Source organism: Ptiloglossa arizonensis, chromosome 10 (assembly GCF_051014685.1).
Source record: "Ptiloglossa arizonensis isolate GNS036 chromosome 10, iyPtiAriz1_principal, whole genome shotgun sequence".
Taxonomy (NCBI): Eukaryota; Metazoa; Arthropoda; class Insecta; order Hymenoptera; family Colletidae; genus Ptiloglossa; species Ptiloglossa arizonensis.
In genome coordinates, this window is record NC_135057.1 from 3,868,380 (window position 1) to 3,881,857 (window position 13,478).

The 13,478-nt window shown below is 38.4% G+C and overlaps 1 protein-coding gene across 6 annotated transcripts in view; it reads left to right on the forward strand.

Annotated features, from left to right (window-relative positions):
• Positions 1 to 1,694: 1,694 nt before the first annotated feature.
• The window catches only part of LOC143152191 (G-protein coupled receptor Mth2), a 72,559-nt gene continuing 60,775 nt past the window's right edge, over positions 1,695 to 13,478 (forward strand). For 2 of the 6 annotated variants that reach the window (XM_076322029.1, XM_076322023.1), the window contains exons 1-3: positions 1,937 to 2,078; positions 6,722 to 7,126; positions 9,503 to 9,880. In XM_076322029.1, the coding sequence (XP_076178144.1) occupies positions 6,851 to 7,126; positions 9,503 to 9,880 (654 nt within the window). In that variant the 5' untranslated portion in view covers positions 1,937 to 2,078; positions 6,722 to 6,850. Of the gene's footprint in view, positions 1,835 to 1,936; positions 2,079 to 2,400; positions 2,472 to 3,173; positions 3,310 to 4,289; positions 4,470 to 6,721; positions 7,127 to 9,502; positions 9,881 to 13,478 lie in introns of those variants that run through there. The other 4 variants (XM_076322024.1, XM_076322027.1, XM_076322028.1 and 1 more) reach the window with 4 other exon arrangements.

Genomic DNA, 13,478 nt, shown 5'->3' on the forward strand with positions numbered 1-13,478 from the left:
TTGTATTTTCCGGAATAATTGAAATTTAAAGAAAAAATTGCAACATCATTCCCTAACAATTGTTATAATAAAGATATCTGTTATAATAAAGTGTTGTTTAGTAGTACTATAAAATAGCATTATAAAAGGTTTATTTAGTAATACTATATATGTAAGATAATTTATAATACTATAAGGTAGCATTCCTTAGTAATACTATAAAATAACAAGTACATCGACAAAGTATCGAATATTTTTACTTTTTACATTACGGTTTGAATAAATATCCTGGTAGTATTAATTCGTTTATCGGTATTCTCGACGAACCGGAATCGATTTACCAAACTCCGATTTTACATAGACGAGTAATGGTGAATAATTTTTTGAGAATCTCAGTAGACTCTCATATAACGCGATTCTCCGTGCAACGCGCCAAATAATAAAACATAGGAATTGCTCCATATAAAAAGCAATGCTTTAGTTGAGCATTGGATTGTTTTCTTCATTCTTATCGGCTTCTTGTGTTTCGTCGTTATTTTGTTTTTTGACGCAGTCACTTTTAACACAGCGATATGAATACTATCAGTCTTGTAGTCGTGATTAAAAAGAACTCATACTTTAAATACGTTGGTATACATAAGGCAAAAGTGTTTTGTAAATTAGATTTATAAAAGAAGTTCTTTTAAGGGAGCAAGACAGTTCGAGATGTTGGAAAAATCGATTTCTTTTGTCCTAAATAGTAGTTTGAAGTCTTAAGAATAAAATGTGAAAGGTCCTAAAAAATTTTAGGAAAGGTTTAAAAGAATTTATTTTTGGAAATACGAATAGTGGAACAGATTCGCATACATGCGTGCCGTAACATCTTGGCCGACACGTAACAGGTTGGTTGGAAAAATTAAACTCGTTTTTTACGAAACTATGTTTTCAAAAACGGTTTGTAAGATATGCATTTCGAGATCCAGCTAACCGATTACTTTGAATTCTTGCAAATATCTTTATTATAACAATTGTTAAGTAATGATGTTGTAATTTTTTTTTTAAATTTCAATTATTCCGGAAAATATAAACAAAAAGCCTACAAATTTTTCGTCCAAATTCGATTCCTCAAATACAAACAGTTGCCATCTCGATAATTTTCATGAGAATTAAATCGTTCGAACGTCAATCCCTAGAGAATATAATTACAGTTTATAGCATTTTTAAATTTTTGTTGCAGCTTCTCCCGTCTGGTTGGAATTATGCATACCAATCGGTCATATCGAGAAATAATCATCGAAATCAACGACGTCGCAAACGCAAACAAGGATCATTAAAAAAAAAAAATTACCTCTGTTTTCTATAATTCATACTATTGTAACTTGAATATCAAAATTTTATACCAGTCAAATGTTTACTTTCGCTTTGGTGTTGATTTACAATACCTATTAAGTATTTTCTAACGCATCGAATCGTGCCGCTGTCTTAAGGAGAAAAATTCTCGTAAAGCACGATTCCCTGCAACGCGAATTCCTGCAACACAATACACAAAAACCGCGTTGTACGAGAGCCTACCGTATTTTCAATATCGTCCGACCGGTGCAACTCGACGAGCTTCTGACCTCGACTGCTTTGGTTTTCCCGAGGTCAGACGCTCCGAGAAACGAAGAAAACAAGCCGCGTGGATAGTAGACGAACGTGGCCGACCTAACCTTCGTTAGTCTGGTTGGTTCTCGCCTCGCGATTGCACGCGACGGGGCATTAATCGAGCGATTAACCGCCGGCCGCGATCACGGAAAGAAGAAAGAAAAAGGCGACGATGAACCCGTAGAGGGGAATGTGGATCCAGGAGGGGGAGTTCGGGCGCCAGCGGAAAGAGGTGCGTCCTGTATGGTTTTCTTGTCGTTCTCGCGGCGAGCCTAGTCGAATTTCGGTCCGATCTCAGCTGTCTGTTCGTGCGAGCGAGCAGTCGTGCCTCCGCGTTCGCATTCGTCGCGTCGTTCACGTGTCTCCGATATGCCGGATCGTTCGCGCGAACCGCCGAGAAAACGGACACGCTTCACCGCAGACGAACCATAGGAGAGGAACCAGCGTTTTCCCGCGAACCACGGAACCACTTTACGGTGAATATCGTCGCGAGATGGTGTGATCGTTCCGCGCGAGGTTCCACCTCTGTCGCGTGAAACGCGAAGCGGAAATTCGATTCGATCGGGACCTACTCGTCGGGTCACGCGGGGACTCTACCGGTCCCAAACGTCTCGTCGAGGTGTTTGGAATTCTGATTACCGTCGCGAGAATTCTCGAAGCGCGAAGCGGGTGAATGTAAAACGAAGCGATAACCGGGAGGGAAGAACGTAAACCGGGAAGGTTCGGGTCGAGGTGGTGATAACTTGGAACTCGAATTCGAACCAGCTCGAGAGACGGATTGATTTTCTTCCGAGATTGGGAGAATAGAAGGAGGATCGAGTGCGATGAATTATTTGATGGATCCTCGGAGTACGGGTGAACGTTGCACGGTAAGAACGTCGTGAAGGTCCCAGAGAGGAAGATCGAAAAGTCGAGGAAACGATCTCGAGGTGTAAACCATGGTAACGGTAATTACGAAAGAAACTTCTCTGGCAGGGGGAGCAACAATTTGAATAATCCTCACAGGGAAAACTCATCCCCTCTCGTTTAATCGTTTCGGAAGAGCTCGAGAAAAGCGACGGAACTCGTCATTGGGATAATTACAGTCCATGAACGCGCGATAGATTCGCAGAATCGTCCATGCTGCGGACGCGTACGCGTACCAAAGGAACGATCATAATCGAAGGGCGCGAGGTGGGAGAAAGCGCGCAAAGAAGGGTGTAAAAGGGTAATAAATTCGCGACGAGGGCGGTAGAGATTGCGAGGACTTCCGTTATGGAGGAAGACGGGAAACGAGGCGAAAGGAAACGGATATAAAAGCACTGGGATGAGGATTGTGTTCGCAGAGAGAAAGAGAGAGGCTACGATGTACCTGGATGAAAGAATCGGTGTGTACGATACTACGAACGATTGGCTGGAGTTAAGCCAGTGAGATCGGGGGAGGGCAGAGACGGTTGAAGAAAATCGAGGAAACAGTGCGGGGAAACGATAAATCGAACGAGTCACGACGTTCGTTGTCATTGAATGATTATTCGGTTCGCGCTTTAGCGAACGTGTATCGGGGTAGGGGATAACACGTGCGAGAGAGGGAGCAAAGGGCCACCGTAGAGAGGGAGGAAGTTCGAGAAACGAAGAAGAAGAGGTAGAAGAAGAAAAAAGAACCGAGAACACGATCAACGTAATGAACGAATCTTTTCTCGACGAGTTGGAGAACGTTGGCGGTGCGAGGTACCGCTTAATTGCTATTTAACGCGTTACGAAATCGATCAGCGTCTCGTTAATAAATCTCGAAGGAACGCGCGGAAATAATCGCTGGAACGGGGGAAGCACGCAACGAGAATAAGGAATCGTTGAACGAGCGAGAAAATGTCCAGGCACGTGATCGATAGAGAGAAACCGAAGGTGACGAAGATACAGCGGTATCGGTGTAGGTCACGGGGGTGTACCGCGACACTCGCGAGGGAATAACAAGAAAGTACCCAGCCACGGGGAACGTTTTCGGTGAACCGCGCGGGAAGACATCGAACGTATAGTTTTCACGGAATAAGATTCCTTTCCGCGTAAACGTGCCAGCTAATTTCGAGTAATAGCTCCTTTATAATTGCCCCGGAACCCTCCCCGGAGATTACCAGCCGGAGATGCAGCTGCGTGCGTGCCCCCTGTTGCATTATGCAACGGAAGCGACGATTTAATCGACCGGAGACCGCTCACGCTGAATCATTTCTAGATTACCACTGGGACCGGGATAAACCCAACAAAGAAACGGGCGGCGAATTGCGTATCGCGAAGGTGGCGTTTGTTGTTTCACGAACGATCGGTGCGCGGAACGATTCGCGTGTAAATTTGAACGCGACTCGGGCCGTGTTCGCGAAATTGAACCGTTGAACTCCTCTCGGTCTCCACGAATCGCCTCCAGTCGTTATCGGACGTGGTTAATCATCGCACGTTTTACCGCAACTGCGAGCGGTAACGCGCGAACCGTACCCATCGTCCACGGATCGAAATTTCCGAGAGTCTGGATCGGAGATAAAGCGATACAAAAATAGAAAAGTCCGAGTAAAGGTTCCCACGTAGACAATTATTTTAGTTCGCCGCTTCGCGGGATGTTCACGCGTCGAAGAGGATCGGGGTTCAAATTAGTCGTGTTTTGAGCTACGAACGCGACGATCGACAGCGACGATTCCTTTTTATTTTTAGTTTCCCGTCACTCTGCGCCGCGAACGAACACCACGCCGGTAAAAAATGGTGCAGTGAAAACCGCGAAAGAAAACGAACGTAAGATACATACGTATGTACGGTCGGTGCGCGGGGGTCCGATCTTTGTGCGAGTATTTCGGATTTTCGAGTGCGCATGGTGTAGCGGGACAAATTCGAGTGTCTATCGAGCGGTAAGTCCCGGTTTACGCCAAAGAGGAATACTTTCCATTTGACGAGCCACGAGTATCAATTAGTAACGACACTCTGCACTCATTGAGATGCCGTGCCGCGTGGAAGTTACATTTTTCGGCTCTGTTTTAACCGTGTGAAACAAAATTTTAAACGAGCGTATCCAGCCCGATGTACGCGTTTGAAATTTTAACCAGCTATTAAAGCGCGTCGCGAAGCTGCAGAGAACGAAATACGCGATGGTAAAGTTGCAACGACGATATTCGAGAGTTTAGGCCGGTGTATTTTATTTTATTCGCACGACGGATTGTGTGAACGAACAATGTTTGTATACATTATATGGAAATTTGGAGAAGGGAATATTGTCTAGACGTGTTTTTTTTTACACCGATGGTAACGATACGGTTCGATCGCAAACGTGCCAAGGAGTCGAGTTATTTTTTCGAGAATAGAAATTCTGAAGTGAATTCGATCGATGTTTCGAATTGTCGTATTTCTTAAATAGCTATTCGGGTGATACTTTATTGGGTTTGCATCGCGTTTATGTAACAACGAAGGTAAATGAAAGTTTAGTTCGGTCGTTCGCAGACTCGATAAATGAACACAGAAGAAGGTTACAGCGGATAAACATTGATACGGAACGAAAGTGGATAAACATCGACATAGAATGAAAGTAATCAAGGTGCGCTCCGAACCCAGCTATCAAGTACGAGCGTTCAGTTACTTCTCATTGTCAGACAAGGGAAGAAAGTTTCTCCGCGAGCATCTTGACAAACAAGGAAAAGTAGATTCGTTTCAACGATCTCGAGTGCAGGGAATCACGGCTCGATGACAATTAACTGGCTGCACTTGCAGCCACGAGAAACGTTCTTAATTAAACTGTCTTCCTATGTCTGTTTTACGAAACGAGAATAGTGCTCCGTATCGCAAAATGCGCAAGCTTGTCGAAAGAACGCTTGCACAATACTCGGGTATATAAATTGAGAGTTCGAGTCATTAAGGAGAGCAATTAAAATCGTTCGATCGGACAGGAAAGTGTTGAAATTTTATCGTATTTAAATCGAGTTTAAACGAGAAGTCTGACTCCGCTCGACTTATTTATCAGAATTTCGTTCGACCGTCCTTTATTTCGATCGGTGCGACATACTTTTCGAAGAACACTATCGAACCAACGAAGATACCTAATCCCATCGGTGATATATCAATGCACCGAGAGAGATGAGTTACTTTACGGAATTGGAATCTAAAAATTGCTCGGAAGATATCGAAAACTTTCGAAGAAAGCAGTGAAACATATTTAGAAGACCATTAATCGTACAGTTGCTATACAATGGAAAATAATTGGAACATTTTCCAGTATTTTATAAATCAAGTTTTTTAATATTTCTAGGAATTTTACGACGGAATTAAACACGTAACTTTAGTCGATCACTGTGTAATATACACTGTTACTTAAAAGTCTTAGGACAACAAATTTCACGAATACCTGAACAAAATTGTGCATCCATTGAATGCTTTGAATGAAATTATCTTGTTCGATGTTTCGTATGGCAAAAGAAATGTTGAATCCAGTGTGTTGGAGATATTATTCAATTCTTATTTGAAAACTACTGATCGTATTTTCGGGGTTTTAGCGAATAAAAGAATTAAAAACAGGCATCTGCCTTACACGATTACACGAACTAAAGCAATTAAAATGTTAAGCCTATCGTATTAGATCGAATCAACTGAAATCGAACATGTACGCGCATAATAATATCAGATAGGAAATCTAGAATAGTTTTCGGTTTCGAGTGACAAAATCGGAACCTACGGTTCACTTAAAAACAGGCCAGTGATTTTTATCTCAAAGTGAACAAGGATCCTCGATGTAGATGATTCTACTACTTCAGAGAAAATGGATTCCAATTAATTTTCACTCGAAGGTGGGGACTGTAATTCAAAATTCATAATCCACACCAAATATTGGAATACTGTTCAAACCAGTAGTTGTCCTAAGACTTTTTAGTATACATCAACAGTTATCAAAGATAACGAAAATTCTCCAGAAAAATTGTTCATTGTTCGAGAAGCTCTATCGCCCTCTACTGCAACTCTTTTCCAAGAATGCACCTCTGTATTTGTAAACAGGAACCGTATTTGTTTTCTTTAAACGGAACCTTCGTGTAACCGTTTCGAATCTATCGCGTGCTATTATAATTTCGAGCTGCGAGAAGAAGCATCGATAAATCGGTATCTACGATCGTGTTCACAGAACGAGGACTTCGGGGAAGACGAGCGTTCGCTGCAACAGTAGAAAGTGAAATCGTTCGCGAGTGGCATTCCCGTTTGAGGCCTTTGAAGTGCAATTCCTCGGTGGCCGTTGGACGAAACGTGTTTCACGATGTCGACGAGGGGTCTGGTTCTGTTGGGGCTCGTCTTGGTGACGGCAGGTGCATCCGCCGCGAAGGTGGCTGTCAGAAAATGCTGCCCGCCCGGTGAGATTTTCTCGGGTGAAACGGAGGTGGGCTGCGTCCCGGTGTTACCGCGCGCGATGGAACTCTACAGCGTCGATTATGGCAACGCGGCTGTCCAACAGAATGGATTTCCGATCTGCAAGGAAATCAAGGACATCAGCACAACGCCCCTCGCCACGTTGAACACCACCGATTTCCTGCAGGTACGAAACGGATTGGTCGTTTTGCCATTAACCCCGCTGCCGGTCGTAAATTTTCGAACGAAACGCGATGAACAGAATTGATTTAGACCACCCTGGCTCTTTTCCCCGGCAATTTTCGTCCACGGCACGTTCGATTGATTATTCCCAATCTACTGTATTCGCGTGTGTCCCTACCAACCGTAATCCCGCGTGTTTCGGTTCTTATTCGAAAACGAATTTATTCGGGAGCAATTTATACCGAGAACTTTTCACTTTTCGCTCTACCATAAAAGAATTCAATTTTGAACAATCACTCTTAGGAAGAAACATGCTTCGAGAACACACGATTGTCACTTGACTGTTAAGATTGAGATTTGTTTTTACGCGAACGTGACCTTATTTTGTTAAACGAGTTTCGATGGAACTTTATAATTATGAATTTCTTCAGACTATCGTTTGAAGGCACGATCAAATTTTTAAGAAAAATTGATTCATAAATGTTTGTAGTTGTATCTTGTAGATTTTTGGTCCATTTTGACACACACGTATATATTCTCTGTTGGTTGAAATTTAAAGGAATGTTTTATATATGTTTTTAAGGGAATTCAATTTAAAGTGAAAAATTGAACAATTCGTTCTCAATCTTTTCGAATAAAAAATTAAATGAAATTTTATTCGTTGCATATTCAAAGTACAGTATTTTTATTGATTATAGTACGATTTCGCCTTTTTTAGTTTGAAAAGTTTAGAATTTGATTTCAATTCGGTTTAAGACTAGAAGAAACGTGACGAGAGTTAGAACGTAATATTATAATTATAAAATTATAATTATAGTTTGATCGTACCGATCGATTTGAACTGGCCGATTACGAATTTTAAGATTCTGATTGAACGATTGGAATAAAATTGAGAAACGTCGAGGAAATTAAGATAATTGTCACGAAGAGGACTGTAATAAGAATGCGGATCCTATAACAAGAATGCGGAAGAGTGAGGGAGGATTCGCATTGATCTTATCGATGCCTTTGTACTGACTGTAATTTTCCTTAGCACGTTCTAAAGGTTTCTCCAATTGCTGAAATAGTGTTCACGAAAAGAAAGAAATTTTGATCGCAATATTACATTCAACGTAATTACTGTTTTTATATTATCGGTTGAAAAAATAAATGAAATATAATATATTCTCCTAATGTATCTATTTTCATTGATTTTGCAACAAAGCTTTTAGGCAGTATCGTTGAACCACTTTCAAACTAATGTTGCATCATTTATCTATTGTATTTTGAATTTAAAAGGCCATCGTTGCACTGTCGTTATTTTTATCTATGAATAACAATTTGTTGATACTGTAGGTATTTTTTACCACTTTTCCTTAGTTTTCCTGGTGTTTAAAGTGTCGTTGGCCTTGGCACCCTTCTGGTTTCTTTTCTTCAAAATTTTTCACATAAACGTATATGTCAATGTAATAATTAATTCTTTATTTTCGTATCATATTAATTTTATATCAAATGTAGTAAGATATTTATCATAAGCAGAGGTACTAGTCATAATAACGTGAGGCATGTACGACTCACGCGATTTGAACTGAAAATTGTTTAAAATCGATCGGTACAAAATGTATTACAAAGTGTTAAACTACTTAAACCTAGGTTTAGTCTACTTAAACCTATTTAATGTTGAAATTGGTGGAAAAAAATTGTTTTGCAATCGTCAAGTTCTTCACCACTCGAAGCATCTGAGTGTCACAGAACAAATTTTTGTGCTATGTATGATAATCTCTAGTAGTGCTACTATTATCGTATTTTTTGTTTAAAACAGTAATTCATAGCAAAATGTCATTCAAAGTTTCAAATTTAATTTTTTATATAAAATTTGTTGTTTTCTTTTTAAACATAAAACGAAAGCAAATAGAATAATAATAAGAAATAACGATTGCACAATAAACAGTATTTATGTATAACTGAGAATATACTATAAAAATTTGAAATCAATATGTTCATTACAGTTGGAAAAATCACGATAGCCGGTTAAAAAAATACGATTTCGAAAATATCCTGTAACATCGTTATTTTTTTTCAAACCTAGGAATAAAACTGAAAATGTATCGTTAAATGGTTAAATTTTTAAAACAGGTAACGAGATACGTTCAACGTTTCGGATTTTGCATCGTGGATATCTCCCTTAAGGGTGTATCGTACAACTCTTCTTCGATTCGCACAATAATTCCATCGAATCAATATCTATCGAAATCAATATTTATAGAGTCACGAAGCCGTTTCGATTCGCTCGTATCACTTTGTACACGAAGGGTTGTTTTTGCGTTTCGTTGTTCTTGCAAAAAGAGCTACAAAAACGACAGTTTAAATAAAAACAATTTTTATCGATTTTTATTCACAGATACCGCCCTGTGTCGAAATTCTGCACGAACAAACCACGGAACAGAGCGTCCCGATAGTCGTGCATTGTCTATCGAACGAAGATAGAAACGAACGTTATGAAACAGTGAATACATCGCTGCCACGACTGTTGGGTGTCAGGAGATGCTGTCCAAAAAATACAGTTTTCGACCTAGTCACGAAAAGCTGCGTATCGTTTTTCGATGTTATCAATGACGGGAATTATTCGGACATCGATGAGTTTAGAACACTCCTGCCAAAAGTGTCGAACGTAGACTTTTTTAATATCTCCAGAGGATTGTCCGATTGTCGGATGGGAGCTGTGTTCACCTACGAAATCGCAGCCGAAGATATCATTTTTGAGAACGGAACTTTACAGGTGAGTGTTCATATTTAACGATCCCCTGAATAATTAAATGTCGACGAAACGCCCGAACGTACTACTTCAAATTTTCGAAAGTAAAGCTTTACCGAGATTTCAACATACGATGAGATTCAATTTAAGTTTTGCCAGTTTCAGAAACTCTGTGTAGTATCCTGACACTTTCACACGGTGAAATTCTATAAAATTTTGCATCAGCTTCTCAATCGAATTTTCTGACAATGTTTACCACACGATTGTTGACAACAGAACACCCACGAGATTTTATGATTTACGGTGGCTCTGATTCTTGAAAATTTCTAAATTTAGAAATTATCTAAGATTGACTAGAACTTACAGTAACGGGAACATTTTACAGCTGTGTGAAATTTCTAAGAATGAAAGTGACGTATATCTATAGTTTTGAGTGTTCAAGTATTGGTTAAGAATGAAAATGATTTATTTACCGCAAATTATGGTCTTATATTGTCTCATTGGTACGAATTATTTCAATGTTGTTAAATTGTCGAATTTCGTCGGTAGACGCATTTTCTGTTGTAATTTCGATATTCATATTACTCGGATCGTAAGTGCAAGAGTAACGGCCGATTCAATTGGGAATTGTGTTTTTATAGTTTACAATTCGCCGTAAATAAAACGTAACTGGATAAAATGAATGCCCGACGAGCGAATGAATTCGAGGGGTCGATTTGTATGCCGCGTTCCGTTCTTAATTTCCCGGAAGAATAAAACATTACCAAGTAATGCTGTGAATTTCGTCGCGCTCTATAATCCAATCGTATTTTTCACTTATACAAGGTGTTTACAAATTTGTGATCTAACCAAAAATACGTCTTATGAAACTAAATGGGAACTGTGGAATAAAACTTACCATACATGCCTTCGTTTTCGAGAAAAATGATTTTGAAAATATGTTGCACACGGTCATACTCGATACAATTACTGTCGTTACAAATGTCCATCATTTTTTAACGCAATATGTAGAAGTACCAGTCATTGACCAGAAAAAGTTGTTCGTTTAATTAAAATATTGAAAGAAAAAATTGTTCAAGTGCTTCAAGTGTTATAAATGTTGTAATGTTGAGATTATCCTACTGACAATAAGAGTTCGGTCGATTAATCAGGACCTTTTACCATCGTAAATTAATAATGTAATTTTATCAATTTCTCGTACTACATTATACATTATAAGCTGAGTGTATTCGTATCCCAGATATTTTTCAAAATCAATTATCTAGAAAACGAAGATCTCTATTCAAAAATTGTATTCTATAATTTCGATTTATATTTTCCAAAAAAATCACTTAGGTACATTTGTGTCGTACTATTTATCTTGAGATACTTTTTATTTCACCGTGTAAATAGCACTATTAACGAGGTGCGTCAATTTACATACATACGAATGTATGTAAATACATTGGAAACTCGTATTAATTTCTCAGATATATGATATATTCCACCACACCTACGTCACTTGGGACCAGTTTCAGATGAAATTCATCACACATGCCATAGAAAAATCATCGATTATCTGGAAAAAGTTTCTACGTATATTTCACAATTATCGCGCAAGTTTATCTACTATTTTTGGCACCGGGGCCTGGCCCGAAAATGAACTCATTGGAAAATCTAAACAAAAATAAATATTGTTTCTTCTCGAAAAGAGAAACAAACTGTAATAATAATAACAGGGTAATTTATCGAGTGCATTTTTATCATCTGGACGCATCTTTTTGCAATAACTTCCCTGCCTTCCGTTGAATTTATAGATGTCTGACGGATAGTATCGTTATCAATTAAGGGCGTGTCCATAATACTCATGTTCATTAGTGTTATTAAACATTATTCGATGATATCGTAATCTTTACCTTTCGGGTTTTCTATTCATTCTTCCAGTGTCCTCTTCATTCGAGACGATTTAGATAATAATTAATTATTTCAAATTGATTTCTTTGCGTTTTTGTGTACACTAACAATCGCAAGACTGGATTTATCTTACGTTGAGCATTGGGTTGCGTAAATTCGTTCGAAACTTTTAATCGCACGATAATTTATCTTATATTTACATAACCAATTTGATATATTATTTTCCATTATCTTTTGGTTCGTTTATATATTGGTGTAACACTTTTCCTTACGACCGTTGAAAAATTTAGACACATAACTTTCAATATTGTTAATGTGTTATATTAGGAGGATTAATGCGTCGTAGTTGAATTGTAATATGTTTGGTCGCATCATCGAAAAAATTTATGGTTTGATGCTGCTATAGTAGAAGACGATTCTTTATCTTGTCATTCGTCACGTCAGTTTTTTTTTCGTATCATCATCTTTCTTCGAATTTCGAATAATATCTTTTTACATTAAATGTTCGATATAAAAATAAGAACCAAGAAGAACGAGCAACTTATTGCCAGTCGTTACTGTGATTTAGATTAGTTTGTTCCTCTCTGTAAATTATTCAGTTCTTAATCTGTGTTACTAATTGCTAAAAAGAAATATCAATTTCTTATCGTTTTAACAGAGACAAGTGAATTTTTTTCGATTAGTTTGTGTCGTGGTTCAAAAGTTGTCGGTGATACCTTCTTTGTATCTAAGGAAACTGATTTCTGCGAATTGTTTAACGTCTTGGGAATATTTCTTCTCGTTCGCCGTGGATTATTTTCAATTGACACGGATATAACGTCATCGTTAATCTTAGCCGACCTTCTATTTTGTTTTTTGTGTTTCGAATCGAAACTTCTGAATTACTTCAATTATTTCGGAGCAGTGGATCCATTAATTACATTGTTATGGCACATTCTAAATCTTTTTGTTGTCGGTGTTTTTCCCTTTCCAGGTATAAAACATCGACAAATAATGCAAATGAATGCAACATTTATATTCCGATGAACTTGACTGCTTCGAGCAAGGAATCTTGAGAAATATAGTTTAATAACAGCGCAATTCTGGCCTCAATGAGTTGAGAGCTGTTCTGAGACAAATTATGCAAACTGTTAGGAAAATCTGTCCGCAATACCGTTATCTGTTAACGAGGTATTGATACATGATCTTTTCAAAACTTTGGTGAATTTTTACTCTGTGCAATATAGTGGTTTAATGGCTCAATTATTACATTGGCTTTCTTGCACGAAGAATCAATGGATAATCCATGTGGTTAAGTTTCTCTAAGAAGTACATCGCTTTATTCTTTAACCAATAACTCGAAATGTAGGTTTTTTTGTAAAGAGATCGATATCAAACTACAAAATGAAAAATAAAGTATTGTGCAGGTTGAATGGTGTTCCTGATCTTCGATGTTGTGTTCCAAAGAGTTAACAGACAGCTGAATTGCTAAAAGAACTGTTTTAATACCGTATAAGAAAAGACCAGAAAAGTTAATATTTATAAAATAACAATTTCTAGACTTATCTGCAAGATTAGCCTTACCGAAGAGTTCAGGTACCAGATCAGATTGTTATTATTAAATCATAAAAGATGATCAATAAGAGAAGAAAATGATATTTTAAGTTATATTTAATGCGATTTTTATGAGAATTCTTGTGGATCGAAGAATTGTATCATCGAATGGAAATGATATTCGAATGGAGAAGTG